At 39.3% G+C, this 22,082-nt stretch overlaps 1 protein-coding gene across 1 annotated transcript in view; it reads right to left on the bottom strand.

Moving 5' to 3' along the window:
• uggt1 (UDP-glucose glycoprotein glucosyltransferase 1) overlaps positions 1 to 19,298 on the bottom strand; it is a 234,292-nt gene extending 214,994 nt beyond the window's left edge. The window contains 1 exon segment of the mRNA XM_051921917.1: positions 19,245 to 19,298. Within this exon segment, the coding sequence (XP_051777877.1) occupies positions 19,245 to 19,278 (34 nt within the window). The 5' untranslated portion in view covers positions 19,279 to 19,298.
• Positions 19,299 to 22,082: the final 2,784 nt, after the last annotated feature.

Raw genomic sequence — 22,082 nt, 5'->3', positions numbered from 1 at the left:
TCAGTACTCCTCCCGTCATTCTTCATGCACCTGCAGTCGTACCTCAGATCCGTGGGGAGGTCATCCGTCATGCTCGACCCACTCCACAGAAATGATCAGTGGGGTGAAGCAGCCCCTACAGCGCCTAGACTTTTTCTAACCTCTGAAGCCATTTCTCTTGTAACACATTCCTTCCTTCATCTCCCCAAACCATGCAGGCTCTTTCTAAAACTGTTAGCCAATTGGGTGCAGGTGTGAGGAGCCACTATCTCTGCGGCAGCACGAAGGCTCCTGATTGATCCGACCAACTCTGCACATGAATGTGGCACAGTCAAACACTGCTTTGTGCTAGCCGCAGATCAAAACACATTTACACCGGGCTCGACTATTTAATATCGGCATTGCACCACGGAGCACACATTACACACACCCCAACAGTTCAGATTCTGCTGATCTCAAAGTTAGTGGAAGACTGTTCCATAACTTGTGGAATATGCAAGCTCCAGCAACTGACAGGAAGCAACATGGCAACAATCTGATTCACACTCAGCCAAAATGCATCCATCTCATCAAAGCAAAGCCAGAAGATATTCAATTCTCACCAACAAATGTGATGGCTGCAATATCTCAGAACAGCTGCTCTGCAGGGATTTTCACATGTTAAAATCTCTAATGACTGCAGAAGGTGTGATAAACAAAACAAAACAAAAAAAACAGTAAGCAGCACTACTGTGGGCAAAATCACGTTGTTAAAGAGAGAGGTCAGAAAAGAGGAAGATGAGGCTGCAGTTGAAATGTGACCACCAAAATCTGATTACTAAAGAATGAAATCATGTTACTTGGTCTATCTTGATCAAAAATCAATCTTGATTTTTACTGCGAGATGCAAATGCTAGTTTCAGAATTTGGCATAAATCGCAGAAATTATTGATCCATTCTGCCTTGTTTCAATTATCATAAACTTAATTAAGCAGCACTTCAGCAACACTGATAATCTAAAGTGGGCACAACAAACATCAGCTATAATTAACAGACTCATTAGCATCTTTTCATGCCTTACATTATGTCTGTTCATACAAACTGAACATTATTTGAATGACACAGTGTACCTAAGCACCTTGTTGCTTCCCTTTATGGCTAAAGTGTACCCTAGTCAAATGGACAGATCCAGCAGAATACTATGACAAGCCATAAAACATACATTACCTTGACCCCATTTCACAAAAATTCACTTATCAGCCACAATATTAAAGCCACTGAAAGGTGTAGTGAATAACATTGATTATCTCATTATAACGGATATATAGGCAGTAAGTGAACATTCAGTTCTTGAAGGTGATGTGTTGGAACCAGGGCTGTGAAGTTTATGTACACAAAATCTTCAATGCCAACTTCTCAATTTATGGTACCACTGACTCCAAATACTCCATATGTAATTAGACTAATATATTTACTAAACTTTGATATGAAGGCTGTAGCAATGTTTTTATGGCTGACACAGTAACATTAAACATAAGAATAAACGTACAAAATTTAAAAAGAAGATAGACAGATCCATTTGTAACCTAAACAGGGATCATTTGTAACTTATGGGAAGAATTTGTAACTTTAGTAGGGATATTTTGTAACATGGCAAAAATAGGGGATTTTTGTAACTTTTAGTGAACTTTAGAAACTTAAGTCAGGCATTTTTATAACCAAATGTGTACATTTGTAACCTGAAAAAGATAACATTTAAAAGGACTCATTTTGTTAATACAGTGAGAGTTTCATTTGCAGTAATATATTTAATACAGCTGTTGATTGCCAGATGCGTCTAAAGGGGCATTCTTTTAATCCTACTGAATAGACATCAGTTTGAATAAAAATTTAGCATATGATATTCTTATTAATAAATAATAATGATAAAATTGAAAATTGTCATTTTCTTATGTTACTGCCCTTACTTAGGTAGTATGGAAATGTGTCCTTTCCCAAGTGATTCAAATGCTCCTAACTCTTAACACAATACACTGTTTAGCACCAATTTGGCTTATTGTTTTTTATTGAACAACTGTTACAAAACACAATTGGTTTTATTGGCAATGTCCAAAAACAGGACAGCAGCGGTCATTTCCAGTGAGATGTGTGAACACGAGCTAACAGAGCAGGCTTTGCATCTTATTTGAGGCCTTTCCAAAAGCTGCCACCACCCCCTTTAGTTAAATTAAATAGCCATTGATATTCCAGAACCAGCCTGCTTTCATAAATGTATGTACAGGAGTATTTTTGTATTATTACCAAGATCCATATGACTTCATATTATATGTTGTAATAAGATGGTGATGTAGGTACTGGAACAGCACTTTAACTCACCTAGTTAAACAAAGATTTCATTTTCTGTCTCTGATCTCAACTTTGAAGTCAGTTCAATTGTTTTTTATATGAAGTAGTTCTACTAACATTTTGTATTTTTGTAAAATAATATGTACAATATATTTAACAAGTAAATTAAGTGTTAACATTTTCCTGACATAACCTTTTGGCAACGACTATGTCCCATTTCCCACCCTTGAGCCAGAGATGTCATCAAGGTTAGATTTAAAGTGAGAATGATAGGAAGGAACACCTGAAGTCAAAGTCTCCCTTGGTCACTAATGGATATTCTCCATTAAGTTTAACAGCTCGGAAACAAGGTTAATAAATTTGCATTTTCTTAATTGTCAATATTCCGCCCTTGTGTCTCCAAGGGGGGTTACAGTTTTTTGTGTAATACTGATGATTCTAAAGAGCTCTGCCCTTATGCTAGGATTGTAGCGTGAGCAAGAAACTGTACTGTAGTATAACTTAAAGGGAATGTGTCCTTTCACCATACCCTGCTCCATCAAAAAAAATCCTCACAATAGCAGATTACATCCATAGTCTGTATGAGGCTTTATAGTGCTTAGTCTTTTTTCTCTCATCTCAGGCTGGAGGGGAAGAATTTACTCCATAACACTTCCAAGATTTTTCAGAGAGCTCTCATAGCACAGGGGGACCATATGAAAACACTAAGTAGGCTGTGTCAAAGCATTCCCCTCTACAACTGATGGGAAGGCCTCAGTCACCCAGATCACATTCCACAAAGATTTTTTTTTTTTTTTTTTAAATGGACAATATTTGCTATTTTTAAAATGTAAATTTTGAGAAGAACTTGTCCTGCATCATATGTAAAACACTTGCAAAAAAAAAAAAAAATGCACTTACCTTTAATAAAATAATAGCAAAAATAAAGGCCTGACATTGTGGCCTTGTTATATGGCAGTCACCAAGGATCTTACTATTCAAAGCTAAAACTTTTATAAATATGAAACAAGTGCCTTTAGTAGAGACAGTATGCCGATTATAATCAGATGATATTAAATTCTCAGAATGTTAACTTGAGGATGAATCAGAGATGGCTTTATTTTAACTTACAGTAGTAGGTGTACATAAGAAAAAAAGTTGTCATTGTCTCCATGTCTTTGTACATTTTTCTCAACAAAATGAAACTTTGCTGTCACATCATGTTACACAAGGCAGTACAGTGGAACAGTGGTAGTGCTGCTTCTTCGCAGTAAGGTGACCAGGTTTGACATCCTGGGTCCTTCCTGTGTGGAGTTTGCATTTTCTCCCTGTGTGTGCTTCGGTTTCCTCCCACAGACCAAAGACATGCTGGTTAGTTGAACTGACAATGCTGTTTTGGCCCTGGTGTGTGGTTGGGGTGTGTGTGTGCGTGAGTGCGTCGTCCCTGTGATGGACCGATGCCCTGTCCAGTGTTCATTTCTGTCCTGCACCTAGGGCTCTATGGAATCCGTTTTATTGTTTCACAAATTCCTTTTTTTTTTTCATTTTTGGTTTTCACCATTATTCCCTGATTTGGATTTTTGGGTTTTTATGGGAGTTTTTTTTTTTTTTTTTACTGTAAGTAGCAACAGCTACGACAAAACAAACAATAATGAAATGGCACTTTACATTCCTTTTAATGAAACAGCACACTAGCACACCTGTTTTGCAGTTCCTCCATCTGGTACGAACCCAGATCCTCCATGATGCTGTATGCCAAGACTCCAGTAAGACAGTGAGTGCCCTCCAGAATTGGAAGAGCTGTTACTAGTTTGATGCTTCCTTCTGAGATGAAGGTTAACTTCACTTTTAGGGTCTATGATATTTGTTACAGCCTGAGCTGGGGTGTTGTCGGTCAAAAATAACTTTTTGCAGAGGTGAATATGTTCAATGAGGTACCCTACTGATTCGAATCAGCTATTCCACCTGGTGTTTCCTGCCTCGGGGGTTCCTGGCAGGCTTCTTGAAGAAGGCAGACTTTACCCACAGCACTAGTGATGCAGCCTCACTAAAGTATTTATAGTGCTGCCAGGTCTCTCCCACCAAACTGATGACATGACACAAGCAGGTTGAATGTATACTGTTAGGCATAACCCCTTTTAAAACTTCCTGATATGCTTTCTGACAGTATGATGCATTTTCTGTACCCACTGCTAAAATGTCATTAAGATTCGGCTGGTTGTTGTGAAGGAACTGAAGTGCTGCTTGTGAAAATGTGGAAAAGTTGTCTTCAGTAAAAGTAATTGAGGAGCCTGCTCTTCCGCCCAGGTTTCTGGGTGCCAAGATTGTAATGGAAAAGTCAAATGTGGACCATGAGTGCCTTGTCACTGCGAGACAAAACATTTATTAAATCCAGAAACATCGTTAATTTTTAAAAGGGAACCTGTTAACAACCAGTGCTATTCACTAATAACATTTTCTACAGGAAAGGCTGTTAATACCAGTTAAATATAATTTCATGTGCAATTAGAACTGCCTACATAAAAGAATTACCATGCAGCCAAATGTTTACTCACCTATCACTATGTTAAGAACTATGTGGTCTCAGCTATCAGTGGTTTCATCAACTAGAACGTAAATTTTATTGCCACAATTCTTTCGATGAATGGTGTCCATATGTTGTTCAAAGACATGAGGCAAATGAGTTTGATGAAATCTGCTATAATTTTCTGGCAGCACGCCTCCTTGTTTACAATGCTTAATAAACAAAAAAGGACGCATCTTTGTCATTTTTTCGAGCAGTATGTCTGACTCGCATGACCACAAAGACCTTCACAAACTGGCGTCTTGCATCTGACAATTTTGTTATTTCCTCTTTTGTTACCTGAAGGGAACAATTTTTGATCTTTATTTCTCCTTGTTCTTTAGATGGGTTTTAGATTTCACATGGTCATTTTAAGTATCTTTTTATGTCCAGTCTATGGTATGCTGGCAAACTTTGCAGAAAAGTTGTTATCCAGATTCGTAAACGTTGCTGGGATAAAACTTTGCAATTTTGCAGTTAAACTTGTGTTTTAGTTTTTTCTACATAGTTAGGGTATCTGATACTGCTCGCTTCCACATTTCGGTCTCATTGAGCAAGCTAAGTCGCATGCCTTTAACGAGAAAGCATACAGGAAATGCACACAGAGGCACGACTAAATTTCTATGAAGAATTGCATTCGTTTGAGAAAAAAAAAACAAACTAGAAAATAGTATCTGAATGATAAAACTACAGATTATTCAATTGTTTATTTTATTGGGAAGTTTTGTAACAGTCACCCCTTCAGTTTCTAAATTCCTCACATTTCCATTTTAAATCTAAAAATCCGTTTTTATGCATTAATTCCATGATTCCTTACGTGTTTACCACATCACAGAAATCATAGGGCCCTATGCACCCTATCCTGGCTGGGATAGACTCCAGCCCGGTGCGTGACCCTGGTTGGACTAAGAAGGTTAGAAAAATTACATGACATCATGTGACACAGGTGTGTAGATTATATTAATCAGAAACTCTAATCTTGCCCAATGTGTGTGTGTGTATGTGTGTGACAAAATGCATCTTGGTGTTGAAAGGCATCCAATTTTGGTTTGATTGCTGCCCCGCTTGCAATGCTGTAAGGGTGGGCTCCTGTACCTTTGCTCATGAGCTGTACTATGAGGCATTTTAAAGTGAATGGATGAATTGATGGATTTTATTTTAGCTGATCAGTTGGGCAGCATGGTACCCAGTGGGTAGCATCACTGGCTTTAAATATCTATCAACCTGAGTTTGAGTACCTCACCGAATTGTTGTACATGTGAACTTTGCATGTTCTCCCTGTATTTTTCCTCTTGTTACAAAAAGGTCAGGTTGATTGCCGATTCCTAACTATCCCCAGTATCTAAATGAGTGGCTCATGCGTTAAGACTGCAACCTTGCCCAGGATCTGGCTGTCTGACTCTGAATTGGATTAAGTGGGGTTGAGAATAAATGAGGTGTTGTTTGAGAGTATCAGTAGGTTACTAATAAATAAATAAATACATCTCATTATTCTTAAAAGTAATAGAAAGATTATACAATCACTTAAAGAAAGAATTAATAAAAAGATCTTTACATTACTAACACTTGAAATTACAATATACATGTTTTTACCCAATAATTCCTGTACTTGAAATTCACTTTCAGTTTATAACAGTTTTATATAGCACCTTTCATAGTGATTACAAATCATGTTACAAAGCAGTTGAAATAATACAAAAACATATATTTGGAAAATTAAACACAGATATACAAAAATTGATAACTATATGCTTATAATATGGAAAATTAGAAAGTTTTATGATTAAGAAAACTTTATTAAATAACGTTTCCCAATAGACTTCCATCTAGGGGGCGCTCCAACGGCAAATAGCAGCCCTGAAGCCATCTTCCGAAGCACTATCCTCTGCAGAACATTACTTGAAGTGCTGGCTAACAAAACGTTTTCAAGTTACATTTAATCCCAAATATATTTCTTATAAGAAACAAAAACCTACAGATAAAAATGTTTTTAGGGAATATATGTGACAAATCACAATAAGTTTAACCACTCCTGTCTGTTTTTAAAAGGATAGTACTTGTTATAAAGCAGTTTTCAAAACACTCACGTAAGGATTAATTATAACATTTGTAACCTCATTAGAAAACTTAAAAAATATAAAACCAAATTCAATGTTGTTTGGAAGACTGAAACATACAAATATTCTGCACAAACTGAAAAAAATCAAAGCAATCGGTGACATGGATCACAAGATTTTAATGTTATTTAGGCACCTCCAAGCAAGTGAATATTAGTAAGGGAAACATATGAATATCTGCCGGCTAAATTGTTACCAAACAATTTCTTCGCCAATATGTTTGTAAAGGTGTGTAATAACATGTATTAAAATGTTGAAATTCAACTTCTGTGGGAAACCCTGAAAAAAAAAAAAGTTAGGGTACCGATTAAAAAAATCGATTTTTTCGAAAAATAATTAAATTGAGCCTTAAGTAACTTGTGAGGGGTCAAATAAGGGTTTTTTCATGATTCTGAGTGGATTGTTAGCATTTATATTTCACCACAAACACTCCACTGTAGAAAAATAATTTTATTGACTCAGAATTAGAACATGGGGTGATGACACTTGACCAAGTCCACAAAAAACTGCAGGAGTTTGATCAGACGCCAGATAACAGCCTCTGTTATTCAAAGTATTGGCTAAAGATAAAACTCCAAGAGAAATACCATGATACCTTGTATTTCACAAGACAGGAGAGAAGGGCAGTTGTGCTCTGTCTCAAAGATGGCACAAACAACATTCTGCAAGAGCATCATGCTAATCTTGAACATGGAGATGAGAAGACTTAGATCATAAAGACAGCACTCAAGTTCATATGCAATGACATTGCCATGATTGATCTAGATCCGAAGTCATACCCCACCGCACACAGTATGACTGACATCGATAGTCAGCTGGCACTTGTTCCTGTGAGCCTTCAGATGTTCTTGAGACCAACTGTCAAGACAGACGAAGGAGTTGCCGTTTGGGGTCAGAACTTTATTAAGGCATGTCATCCTCGGTCAGGAGTATTGCCACAACAAATGAGGCTTGCCATACAACTTGATCATAGATTTGGATCAAAATGGATGCTCAACAAGTTACACCAGCTGGGATACACTGAGTCTTACTCGGAGACACAAAACTACAAACACTGCTTCCTTAATAGCAGGAGTGGAGATGGTGCCCCAGATACTTATGGCACTCTTAACACCACAGTGGAAGAAACCGATGATCAGATCAATGATGAGGTTGTGGTTGATGCTGCACTTGAGGATCTATCAGTGATGACAGCCAGTGACAGTGAAATGTCAAGTAACGATCAGGTGGTCTCTATGGAGGTTGGGGAAACAAATAATGCAGTCACTCAGTTTGTTGGAGACAATATAGATTTAAACATTGTCTCTATTCATGGAAACACTCCCTTCCACTCAATGGGTTGGATCGAAGTCACCTCTCCGGCACCACCTTTGCCAGATCCACAGACAACAGCAGCTGTCCCCATGGTGAAGTTGAAGGCACTCGACAAAGCTAAGATCCTGAGAGTAGCTTAAGTGAAGATTCTTCCATTTACCAACAGGAAACAGACAGGAATAAACACCATCACGTTTCTCCCCATCGCTGAGCTCTCCTCCTCTCTGGCTCATAACCAGCCACTCCTCACTCCAGGCGACACACTCTGGGCAAAGCCCAGGATCCCGAGTTCCAACACTCCAACTGGAATCACTGGATGAAGAGAATCCATGCAGATGATGCAAAGCAGAGCACACAGATCAACTTCCTCCCAGTCATTTAAGGTGAACCTAATGACCTCAACACCATCTTTACCACTCTCAAAGAGTGCATATGGCTCTCTGACAGAGTCGCTATAGTGACATTTGATCTTCCGATTTGGCTGAAGGCTGTGGATATCATAAAGCAGGTAAATCTACCCGTCACTGCAAGGTTGGGTGGATTTCACCTGCTGAAGTCTTATCTTGGAACAATGGGTTTAACATAATGGAGGATTCTGGACTACTATCCTGGAAGTACGACAGCCAACCACATCATGGATGGAGCATGTTTTGACAAGGCAATCCGTGCTCACCTCCTCATCGATGCAGCCATCTATCAGCACATCATGAAACTTGCCTTCACTGAGGAGGAGCATGGTGACATGAGGACCTTCATGGAGAAGGTGGCTGATAGGAAGATGGGAGCCAGACACACAGACCCAGTAGTGGCAGTGTTTGAGCAGAGGTTTGAAGAAACCTTCAAACTACTCGCAGAAGAAGGAAGAACACCTGCACTCTGGGTGCAGTACCACCACATGGTAAATGTGATCAAGGTCTTTATCAGAACCAAGCGACTTGCAGACCACAAAGGGCATCTGTCCTGCACGGTTATCTTTGCTTGACATCTTTGCCGCTGCAGGCCATCATCAATACGCCAAGGGCGCAAGGTTGTACTGTCAACTCATGAAGGAACTCAAAAGTTTGCCTGCTTACAAGGACACCTTAGAAAGTTTCACTGCCCAAAGGAACCACGTTGTCCGTTACTCCAGCCATGAGTGGCCCAGCGCTTGGTGTGACATCTGCATTGAGCTGACATTAATGAAGGCAGCCAAGTCAGAAGGTGGACTGAGCAGAGGGAGAATGAGAAACAGTGTTTCTGGCCACAAGTGCTGGGTGCTCACCCTCAGTCACTTCTCTGATGTCAACTAGCGGATGGAGGAAGACGTCAGGAAACATGCTCCACTCCACAGAGACCTTGCCAAAACACAGATAAAGTGAGATGCAGAGGCAGTTGAACTTGTCCTAAAATGGTTAGAGGAGAACAAGCCATTCGACAACTATCGATACAAGGAGCTGCTCGTGTCTTTCTCAACAGGATTCACAAGCACAGGAAATGACTCAGTCAATGCTGAGAGAGCAGCTGAAGTAGGAATGGAGATGCAGATCAAACTGGATGGACAGTCAGTGACATCGACCTTGGATGTCAAGTCAAAGGTACAAGCCCTGTCATCACTAAAAGATCCCCATGGTCAACGAGAAGAAGATTCACCTTGACTCAATAAAGTTGATCAACCGATTGATCATTTTTTGCCCAGTGGGATATGACAGTTGAGACAAGCTTACAGTATGAGCTGACTTCCTTCCCATTGTCCCTGTTTAACAACAAAGATCAGAAGATGAACAAGGCAAACTTTTCAAAGACAAGCCTGAAGGCGTTAACTGGTACACTTAACCTCAGTAACCAACCCTGCTGCACCCTGGTGATTGATGGCGGATGGCTTCTCTACATGGTGAAGTGGGAACAACATCAGACCTGGCAGGAGATCGCCAACAGTTACCTGAGCTACGTGCAGTGTCTGGGCCACCATTCTCAGAAGATTATTTTGGTCTTTGATGGCTACAGCAGCTCACCAAAACATCATGACAACTATTTTCAGGTCCGGGCCAAAGATGCAGATGTGCTGGTAATGCTGGTGCATCATAGCTCAGGCAGCCACCATCCACTGTTCTTCACCACATCAAACAGCTTTTATGACGTCAGAAAGATCCAAGAATCTCTCTCTGAAAGACAGATGTGCTACCTGCTCTTCTGTCATGCTTTCACAGGGTGTGATACAGTTTCTGCAATCGCTGGCCATGGGAAAACAACTCTATTTCATAGGTAATAATAATAATAATACTATTACTTCGACAAATAATAATAATAAATCATTGTCATCTTAGCAAAACTTTTAAATAATAATTGTATTTCTGTTTCACATTATACTTGACACAAACCTGATGCATTTTTTTCAGGTTTTGTGCAGGGGACGTGGATGAGTACATGGACATCTTCCTTGACACAGAAGCCAGGAAGGAGGTAGTGATTCAGGCTGGTACTGTGATTTTCCAGTACATTTACCATGGACCAGATACTACATTGGGTGAAATTCAGTACAACATGTTCTCAAGGAAGGTGGCGGCAGGAGTGATCAAAACAGACACTCTACCTCCAATAGAGGGTGCAGCTGCACAGCATTCACTCCGTGCCTACCTGCAGACCTGGGACTGGGTCCTTCTACAGAGCATTTCTCTGAACCCCAGTGATTATGGATGGGCATTAGGTGTGCATGGGTATGAGCCAGTTCCAACACTAGACCCCATGGCTCCTGAGGAGCTACATAAGTTCACGAGCTGTAACTGTCATGGAGATTGCAGCAACCGGCGGTGCAGCTGCAAGAAGAATGGGGTCACGTGCATCTTGGCCTGTGGAGTCTGTAAAGGCATTACATGCAGAAATTGTAGTGATGATGTTGTTGAGTCTGAAAAAGACAGACAATGAATCTTGAAGCTTCTGACATTGTGAATGAGAAATAATGGAGTACTATATAAGTATGTGAAATAAAAGCTTTGAATTTACATACTTTGAATGTAAATATAAAAGTGAGTGTGGCCTTTTTCAACAATGGAGTGTTTGTGGTGAAATATAAATGCTAACAGTCAACTCAGATTCATGAAAAACCCTTATTTGACCCCTCACAAGTTACTTAAGGCCCGAGGATTTTTCGGAAAATAATTAATTGGTACCCTAACTTGTGCAGGTTTTTTCAGGGTTTACACAGGAGTTTAATTTCAACATTTTAAGACATGTTATTACACACCTTTACAAACATATTGGTGAAGAAATTGTTTGGTAATGACTTAGTTGGCAGATTAGTGAGATATCTCATAAAATGCGATCAGAAGGCTAAGACCTTACTGGGCATTTTTTGGAGCAATGTGATCAGCAATTTTAAAGGTTGTTAACTTCTTAGATAATTATGTATCAATTAATAATCACATGTCTTCCCCCTGATTACTGAAATTTTTAAGTTTTTTCTTGTTTTATGACCAAGGCAACATGTAGGGACTATAAGTAACCCTTAGTACTACAAAATGGCAAATTAAAAAATAGTCATTAAGTCGAAGAGCAGAATAACACAAATGCAAACAACACAAATCTTGCTGTGGAAAGCAAATTTAGTAATTTTTATGAGGCAAAAGAGAGAAGGGTGCAAATTATCCCTATTATGCATGGATGGATGAGTACATACATACATAGGTCTGAACACACCAGAATGATGCCCTGGGTGGGCTGCCGCCTTGCCCAAGGTTTGTTTCTGCCTTGCGCCCTGTGCTGGCTGGGATTGGCTCCAGCAGACCCCCGTGACCCTGTGTTAGGATATAGTGGGTTGACAAATGACTGACTGACTGACACTAGAATGACTATAAGGCAAGAATATTAAAAAGAAAGAAAAGTTCTAACTTGGCTGTCACAATGAGGCTTAATGTAGGCATAATGTCATTGGTATAAAAGGAGCCTTGGTAGCATTCCTTAACACATTTCTGTTGAATAATTTGTTGGCTGAAAGTATTCAGTTAGTGTGCCAGAGAGAGAGGATGTGCAATACTGTTCATAATGACATTCAGTTATGTTTTCATTTTCTCCTTGGCTCCACAGTGCATCCTATAACTGAGCTTGCCCTTTTAATTAGCTTGTTCATTTGGTGGGCCTCTCTTGAAGTGATGTTTATCAAACGTCTATAGGAAAAATAGTTTAACCGAATCAGTGTATGTGAAATTGAAAATTTTAAGACATTATATTGCAATTTACTTTTAGCCAGAGTCTGAATTGGTACATTTTTACCCAATACTGTACTTGATTCTGACTTAAACCCAACTCCAACTCCACAGTTCAGAATGGAAGCAGAAAAATGGGCAAGCATAAGGATTGGAGTGAATTTGACAAGGGCCAAACTGGTCTGACTAGACAAAAGGGTTTGAACATCTCCAAAAAAAGCAGGTCTTGTGAGGTGTCCCTAGTATAGAGTGGTTATTACTACCACTGAGGCGATGGTTGACAATATTGTTAATGGTTCCAAATTTGCAAACCTTTCCTCAAAGCACCAAACTGCAGCCATCACTTTTTTTTTTTTTTTTTTTTTTAAATCTTGCACACCTCGAAAGCTTTCAATGATGAGGTTACTGGAATGGGGTGTGTGGCACTCCCGATATCTATACAAAAGGACGAAGGTCCAAGTCTGTAGAGTCCTGGTGCTTCCTGTCTCGCTAAATGATTGGGAGACATGGACGCTATCCAGACACCTAAGACGAAGACTGAACTCCTTAGGTACTGTGTCTCGTTGGAGAATCATTGGGTATTGCTGGTTTGACTTTGTATTGACTGAGCGGTTGCTCATGGAGTCCCAAATGAGGCACATTACCAGCATTGTGAAAGAGCGTCAGTTACGGCACTACAGCCATGCGGCACGATTCCCCGAGGTGATCCAGCTCGCAGGATCCTCATTATTGAGGACCCGAGGGGCTGGACAAGGCCAAGGGGATGTCCATGTAACACCTGGCTGTGGCAGACAGATGGTCATTTCCGGAGGGTGGGACTGGACTGTGCGTTTGTCTGGGGGTTGCCAACCAGGATCCCAAGCTGTTTTGTCATGTGGTGGTTGAGGCAAGGTGCTGTCACCAGTGCATGCTCCCCAACCTGACCCGAGACGGGATGAATTGTGTTTATTATATATGAAAACTTTTACCAACAAAGGAACTATACATTTCCTCAAGCAACAGGAGTGCAATGTGCCTGGGAAGAGGCAGGCTAATCAGTGCATCACACACATCTTGAATAGTACAAGTGCAGGTATATTTATGGAGATGTACCACTTGCAGGCTCTGAGCACCTATGGTTTCTTGCCCGTTACATCACTTTTTTAAGCAGTTCACAATCTGTAAAATAACCACTCAATACTGCCGCTCTAAAGCTGGTCATTTCCATTATTAAATGCCAGCTCACACTGTGGGTCATTGATGCCCTGGATTATGCAACTTGTCAGAAAGTGCAGATCCAAAATATTTAATGAAAAGGTATGCATTTTCAAAAGACGCTTAATACACAAGTAAGTTGGGTGCAGTTTGAATGGATAAAGGGAGACTATTTAATAGCTTTGGAGCAGGAATGGTGAGACACACTTGTAGGAGGATTGTGTGGAGAAGACAAGAAGTCAGACAAAGAGATACAAAAATAATTGGCCCAGTATGTTGGATCTGAACCAGTTTAAAGAACAACTGGTAATTCTAAGCTCTCAAAGAACAGATAAGCATGGAGTAGTTAACAGTATCAAAAGCTAATGAAAAGTCAAGGAGGATAATGATTTAGGAAATAGAAGCAGTGTAAGCATATGCAACAGCATTACAGAATAAAGAAGTGCAGTCTCTGTAGAGTGACCCTTGCAGAATCCATACTGAGGTGGATCTAGTAGAGAAAACGTACAGTTGTTTGTGGACTATGTGTTCTAGAGGTTTGGACAGGAATGGAACAAGGGAGGTAGGACAGCAATTCTCAATGGCTGATGGGTTGAGAGGGGATTTCTTGAGAATAACGATTACATGAGACTTCTTGATATTAGTAGGAAAGATACCAAAGGCCAGGGAGGCGTTGAAAGACATGCAAGGAAACCAAGGAAGGAGAGATGACCTGAAGAAGATGTGAATGAATAGGGTCCAGGGCACAGGTGGTATGCATGTGGTTACAGATCAGGTCCAAAATACCAGAGTCACTTCCAGTAGAAATGGAAGAAAGACAAGAATGACACATAAGAGGGTCAGAAGATGTTTTTGGATGTAAAGGTAAAGAGGTAGCGGGCATTTTTTTCATAGGATGCAATTAAGTTTTGAAAGAAGGATTTATTTGTAGATAGCAGAGATGCAGATAATAAAAGACAGGAGGGACCTGTACTTGTCCAGGTGAGATGTTAGGTTCTTTATATGCCAAGCACTTTCAGCTGAGCGGTTTCCTATGAGCAACATGGAAGAGTGGAAGATAGCCAGGGCTGGGAAGAAGTGGTAGCAGTATAACAGAAGGACACAGTGGCCAGCAAGCAATGAAGACAGGAAAGTAAAAACAAGAATGCTTGTTGCAGAGTCTACAGAGAGTTGGACAAAGTAATCAGGAACAGGAAGTGCAGGCAAAACAAAATTAGAAAATTTGGTAGAACATAGAGAAGCATTTTGTTGCATTTTGACAGGTAAAAGAGAGGAAGACGGTAGACCATCAGAAAAGGGAATTAAAAAGGGGTCTGAGATATGAACATAAGTGATGGATGGGGTGGGAGGAGAGGACAGGTTGCACATGAAAAATAGATCAAGTTGATAATCCACTGAATGAGTAGGAGAAGATGGAGACAGAGAAGAAAAAGGAAGAGAGGAATGTAAGGATACCATATGAGCTGGGAGAGTCATGGTTGATGCTGAAGTCTTCAAGAAGGATAACATATCTATGCATATCTGAGTTCATCCAGAAAATTCACATGTGGATCTGGAGGACAACAGATCACAGTGAGAAGCAGGTTACACAGGAAAGTTACTTGAACAGCATCAAATTCAAAAGAAGAAAATGAAAAGGTGCTAAGACGATGAGGAACAGTAAATATCTAGTTAGGAGACAAGAGACCATTGTTACCACCCTATAAAGAGGCATGAGGAGTGTGAGAGAACCTGTAAGACAAGGAAAGTGTAGCAAGTGTTACAGAGCTGCATGAAGTAATCCAAGATTCAGTCAAAGCTAGGAAGTCAAGAGAAGGATGAGAAGCCTATGCAGTGATGAAATTAGCCTTGTTGCAAGCTAAGTGACATTTTCAAAGTCCATTAAAAATCAAAGACCTTGTGGGAAGAGGAAGAGAGATTAGGTTAGAAGGAATGGAGATGTGTAGGTATGGGAGGCACACACAGTAGTGAGAAGAAATAGCTGGAATAAGGAGTGTAATGGAGGAAACCAACATGTTGGAAAAAACAAATGTCAGTAATAAGCGAGAACTGCAGATAAGCTGGATATAGAGGACTATCACTACTTTACTTGAATGATCAATAGGCAACTGAAAACTACTTCCATCAAAAAGGTAACTAGGAATAAGACATTTGTTACCAAGCCTTCAAAGCTTGTATAGGTTTAATGAATGATGCTGTTCTGAACCACTTTATCTAAGCTTGTACTAAAGCTGTATAACCACATGACAGATGATGTCCCAAAGCTTCATACATCACTAAAGCACTGGGAGCAGTCCGTTTCGAACCTTTGTGCTGATCCACATGCTTTCATAGATGCAAAACTACCACTTGTATCTTATACAGATACTGAATTACACTTCAAGACCAGAAGTTATAACCTGTTTTCCAACAACAAATACCATGCTATACTATTCTTTTGTTCTAGAATATGTCAATAACTAACCTACTACTGGCACATGCTTTAAACTTTGTTTTTCCAGTTCCACAAGCACATTCCCTAAACTCTGTTATGATTCCCTTTGCCCGTAAAGGCAATTGCACCCCACAGCACTAATGCAAAAATATTAATCTTTTACATAGCTTTACAACAGAAATCCTCCAGTTGTGGCGAGCGCCCTCTTCTACGTGGTGGTGTGCTGGGGAGGCAGCATTAAGAAGAAAGACGCCTCACGCCTGGACAAACTGGTGAGGAAGGCAGGCTCTATTGTTGGCATGGAGCTGGACAGTTTGACATCTGTGGCAGAGTGACGGGCGCTCAGCAGGCTCCTATCTATTATGGAGAATCCACTGCATCCACTAAATAGTATCATCTCCAGACAGAAGAGCAGCTTCAGCGACAGACTGCTGTCACAGTTGTGGCGAGCGCCCTCATCTACGTGGTGGTGTGCTGGGGAGGCAGCATTAAGAAGAAAGACGCCTCACGCCTGGACAAACTGGTGAGGAAGGCAGGCTCTATTGTTGGCATGGAGCTGGACAGTTTGACATCTGTGGCAGAGCGACGGGCGCTCAGCAGGCTCCTATCTATTATGGAGAATCCACTGCATCCACTAAATAGTATCATCTCCAGACAGAAGAGCAGCTTCAGCGACAGACTGCTGTCACTGTCCTGCTCCACTGACAGATTGAGGAGATCGTTCCTCCCCCAAACTGTGCGACTCTTCAATTTCACCCGGGGAGGTAAACGTTAACATTTAACATTATACAAAGTTATTGTCTGTTTTTTACTTGCATTATTATCAATCTTTAATTTAATATTGTTTATTGTATCAGTATGCTGCTGCTGGAGAATGTGAATTTCCCATTGGGATTAATAAAGTATCTATCTATCTATCTATCTATCCTGAGTCGCCAGTAGTACTAGATGGCATTCCATCATACAAATAAGCGGCTTTAAAAAAAACCTAAAAATAGAATAGAAAAAAAAACAAGCCTCCTAAAGTCTCAACTAGTGCATCAGCAGAAGCAAGTGGTCATTCTAAGGATAGTAAGGTAAACAAAAAGAATGAGCAAGAGTCCATTGGCACTCAACACTGGTGAGCACTGCTATGGTGCAACAACATTCATTGGGCTTTTAGTGTTTTAGTGCATGTGTCCAACTGTAACTATGCAACCAACAAGGGTGAAGGGTACTTGGGCTGTGACAAGCTTGTGGCAGTTATAATTTCTGTAACCCGACAGATGCCACTATTTTCAAGCCTTCAGATATTTTTCTGGCACAATGAAGAAGAAACTTCAGAGGCTTTATGGGGTTTTGCTCGTCCATCACTAGTATTGAAAGAAGGACTAAGAAAACCTCTCGACAAACACAGGTTTTAGTAGATAATCAACTTCCTCAACTGCTGCATAAATAAGTAAATCAATCTACTGCCTATTAACCCCACTTAACAGCTAATCACTAACACCAGGCAGAATACAGAGAAAAACTAGGGGCCTTGATCTTACCTGAAATAGGTCATCAACAGTACCTTGCTTTGAAGCTGAAGTAGACACAAAACTGAAAGCAGTACCAAAAGCAAAAATCAAAAGCAGTAATAGCACCATCACCACCAGAACAACAAATGCCCAACTCCTAACCTATTCTTTATCACTACACTCTGCACAACTCCATTTTAAGCTCATAACCTACTGAACTACCGTTTTTGTTTATTTATTCGGAACTGGATGATGTTTTTCACCACCTGTACCAGTGCAAGATGAAGGCAGGAAGATATGGAAAAAGATGATCCACTGTCGGAACAACTAGCGGGAGCAGCCAAAGAAGAAGATTCAGAACCACCTTATCTACTGTACATCCTCATCCTTGCCAGATGGAAAAATCCCAATTCACAATATTTAGAACAATTGGAACAACTCGTGTTCAACAATGAAGCACCATCCTCATACTAACAAAGCAATTATTAAGCTAGCAGCTACTCCAAATCCTCTAAATTTTCTAGCTGCCTCAGAAATCCCCAATTGTCTACCTATCACAACAAGTTTTGTCTTTTAATGTAGGTGGTGGTGTGAGGCCTAAATTAAGAGTATAACAATATAATGTAACGACACTAAGGTAGGCTTGTTACATTAGAAAAGGCAGGGGAAAACACGGGTTTGTTAAACACACGGCAGGCACATGTCCTGCTACAGTAACTAACGACAAAAGCCGTTTTCTTAATGTACCTGGTGGAACTGGATTTATTTTAAAGTGACATAACCGCAATTTTACTGGGTAATAAAACAATACAGGCTCTACGCTGCATTAGCGAAACTCATTCACTAAATTCTCTTAAGAAAGATTTATCAACCATACGTATGCGCAGACTTTATATACAAATTTTAAAATGTGACACATAAACCGAAAGCATTAGCATGTGAGAAAAAAAATGCACCGCGGCCCAATCAGTAACTTAAACGTGGCAAGCAAAAGCACGGGATTGGTCATTGAGCATTCGGAGCACTGAACGTTTCTATATTGAAAAGTCGTATTTTAGTGCCAATTCATTCCTCTTCAAATAAAGAAATAATGCCAAAACAATGCAATCTAGATGGAAGGAAAAATAAAATAAATTTATATGCACACATATGTAGTAACTATACAAAGGGATAGCTCTAAATTATCTTTCATGCATGACTTCCGGAAAGTCCAGAAAAGTGAATATAATTAAATAAATGTCCGCATATTCTACTACCTTGTGTAAAACTGTAAATACCTGCTCTTTAAAGGAAATTTTCACTCGAATAATACAATTCGGATATAAACCGTAGCACTGATTTAATCAAGCATGTAATAAAAGTATCAATGTATTGAAAATTATATCAAATACCCGTGAAATTATTGCCGTAGCTTATATTAAAGCTGTTTTCTTAATGAATTCTTAATTGCATCCAACTGTAACTATTGTAATGAATATAGAGGCAACCATAAAAACGTTTTAAGAGTCGTAAAAGTAACAGGAAGCGAAGAACCGAAGGCGTAAGGCTAACAACCGAAATTAAAATCAGCACGTTCAATTTTTTTAGGGGAACACACCCAAACACAACGTCTATTTAAGTACATCACACTCATAGACATTTTTAATTGAACATATTACTCACCGAACCCGGCTTTTCTTCGTCTGGTAGTCGCCATTTTTGAGAAATTCAAGGGTCTTACTACGGTAGACTAACCTAACGCCTCTATATTTTGAAAAAAGTTCCTTGATCTTAAAAATGTAATATGTTCGTTTTTAATAATATTTTGGGAGTGTTTAATAACACATTTAATTGTATATATACATATTTTCACACAGGCGTTAATTACGGCTACCCAGAAGGAAACCATCAATGGACCAGTTACATGTAATGTTTTTGGAGCCGAAATGGCGAACATTCCTAACTGTGACACGTTATTTGGGAAACTCTTCTGTTTTTCCTTCCAGGAATCCAAATGTAGATGAAATATAATTTTTATTTTAACTTTTGATTTGGCTGGAGAAATAACAAAACATCATTAAGGACGGGGTGTATTGTCCAATTTCTATTTTCCTGTGGAATGGCCAAAATGTACTTGCACTTAAACTGTATTAAGGCGCTCAAATCACCTTAAATATGGTAATGCGTACTTTCGATCACCAACATTTAAAATAGCGATCTTTCCCAAAACATAAGCAATAAACAATGGCATCATTTTACTATAGTTGGGATGTTGCACCCCGTGTATTTGTTCGGAGCTTAAACTCCTGTGTGATTCTTAGTTGGCCGAGCACCGGTGTGGATGTCGGTCGCTTCCGGTGTGAAGTACCTTTACCGACACAACCAGCAGCAGTATGTTCAGTTAAGTAATACATTAGCTGACCATAATATGAATTAATTAAGATACGTTGTGTCTTCAGGAGTGGATTAAGCATGTTATGATCCACGCAATAAGCCTTAATGTTTGTCATTGAGTGCGTTTGTTTTTTTCTATTTTTCATGGCAAAATTCATTTTTAAATGCAAAAGTACAAAAATGCATTACAACAAATATATATAAAACAATGTAGCATTACTTAGAAATGGTAATACTGGCACTAAAATTATAATGAAACAGGAAGAAAAAGGAAGGGGTGAATTATTGGTCAGTTCAAACAATTTAAAATAATAGTCAGCCATTTTTTCCTAAATTGTCCCTAGTGTGTGCTTGGTGTGTGTGTGTGTGTGCCCTGCCCAGGGTTTGTTCTTGTCTTGGGCCCTGTGTTGGCTGGGATTGGCTCCAGCAGACCCCTGTGACCCTGTGTTAGGATATAGGGGTTGGAAATGGATGGATGGATGGAAATGACTGACTGACTGACCCTTAAAGTCCCATTAATGCAATCAAAGTCAAAGCCTTGTAAACCACCACCTTAATAATCCTTCTCCAAAGCTGCTTTCTTCAAATAGTAGGTCTTTCTTTTTCAAATAAATCACAGTTCAGTTTATTGATTATTCTTAAAGCCCTGTTTGAAATGGAGAGGGAATAAGATGGAAAAATGTATCTTGAGATCCTTTCTACTCTGGTGACATAAATCCAAACAAGAAGGGGATGTATAACCATGTAACTGTTTTGGACTTATAATCTTTAAGTTTATTGCACATGTTCAAGGTTTCACTTAGTTTGGTATCCTGAGTAATATACACCCCTAAGCATCTGACTGGATTTAATAGGAATATCATACAGTATGCTGTTTCAAGATGGCAATTATAAATAGCTAGTAGTTCAGATTTTTTCAAATTAAGATATAAGCCAGAAGCTTTAAAAAATATTAATTGTATATCCTTGAGAACCTAATAAACATTTTTCAAAAATAAAGATATATCATCTGCAAACTATCTTATCTTTATACGCTACCATGGCTGTCCATTCGTATGTCCAGGATTTTAAATCATCTGTAGCTTGCAAATCGTTTGACCTATTGACCAGAAATTTGGTACTCATATACTACGTGACGTCTACTATCCGCTTTCAGGGTGATGATTGACCTCCAAGGTTATTCCTCTTTTTATTTTTATTTTATTTTATTGTAGAATCAACTCTCGGCAGTGGCCAGCAGGACGGCCATGCGGCGTATGCATACGGGCGCCGTTCTCATCCCTACCACATTCACCATCAATTCCCCTACCTCTTCATATCTTAAATCATTCTTGAGGCAGATTGAAAAGTTAAGTGCCAGCTTAAGTGAAAAATTAAAGAAAACATACTAAGTAATTGCAACACAAACACTTAGTCAATTTTAATTCGAAAAGATGCCGACAAAAGAAGAGAAGAAGCAGGCCACTAGGGTGTAAAAAAGAAGAGCTGCTCGTGAAGCAGCAAGTGCATCAACCTCTGAGCAAATGAATGCTAAACGTACAGAGAAAGAGTGTGAAAACTATGAATGCTGAAGTTAAGTGTATTCACTGCACTTTATCGTGCAGTGCGCCATTACTGGTGGCTATATGATTGCTAAAACATTCAGCTATTCAATATTTGAATTTTTAATAAGAAGAGCCAACATTTCTGCAGAGGTTGGGCATCCCTCATTAATTCCTTTTATGAAAGGAAGTGCCACCTCCCAGAGATACTGAGCTACATACAGTATTTGTCTTGTGATCGAAACATTTAACAATCTTCTAAAAATTTGAGTTCTAATGCTTTAAAAATAAATGGATATTCAATTGTATCAAAAGCCTTAGAAAAATCAAGGGAAAAAAAACATAATTTTTTATATAATTGCAATATTCAAGTAATTCCAGAACTAAATGAATGTTATTATGTTTGGATCTGCCTTTCATAAAACTGATTGGGTATCATTTATTATTGAGTAATTCCTTCTTTGAGACAATTTGAAAAAATATGTGTTAACATTTTATAGTCATTATTTAAAAGACTTGATTACCACAGACGTTTATCAAATGACAATTACAGTAAACCCCTGTGAAGTCGCGGTTCAGGGTTCGC

This window comes from Erpetoichthys calabaricus, chromosome 2 (genome assembly GCF_900747795.2).
Source record: "Erpetoichthys calabaricus chromosome 2, fErpCal1.3, whole genome shotgun sequence".
Classification (NCBI taxonomy): domain Eukaryota; kingdom Metazoa; phylum Chordata; class Cladistia; order Polypteriformes; family Polypteridae; genus Erpetoichthys; species Erpetoichthys calabaricus.
Note: the sequence above shows the minus strand (reverse complement) of the source record. Positions and strands in the feature narration are given on the sequence as shown.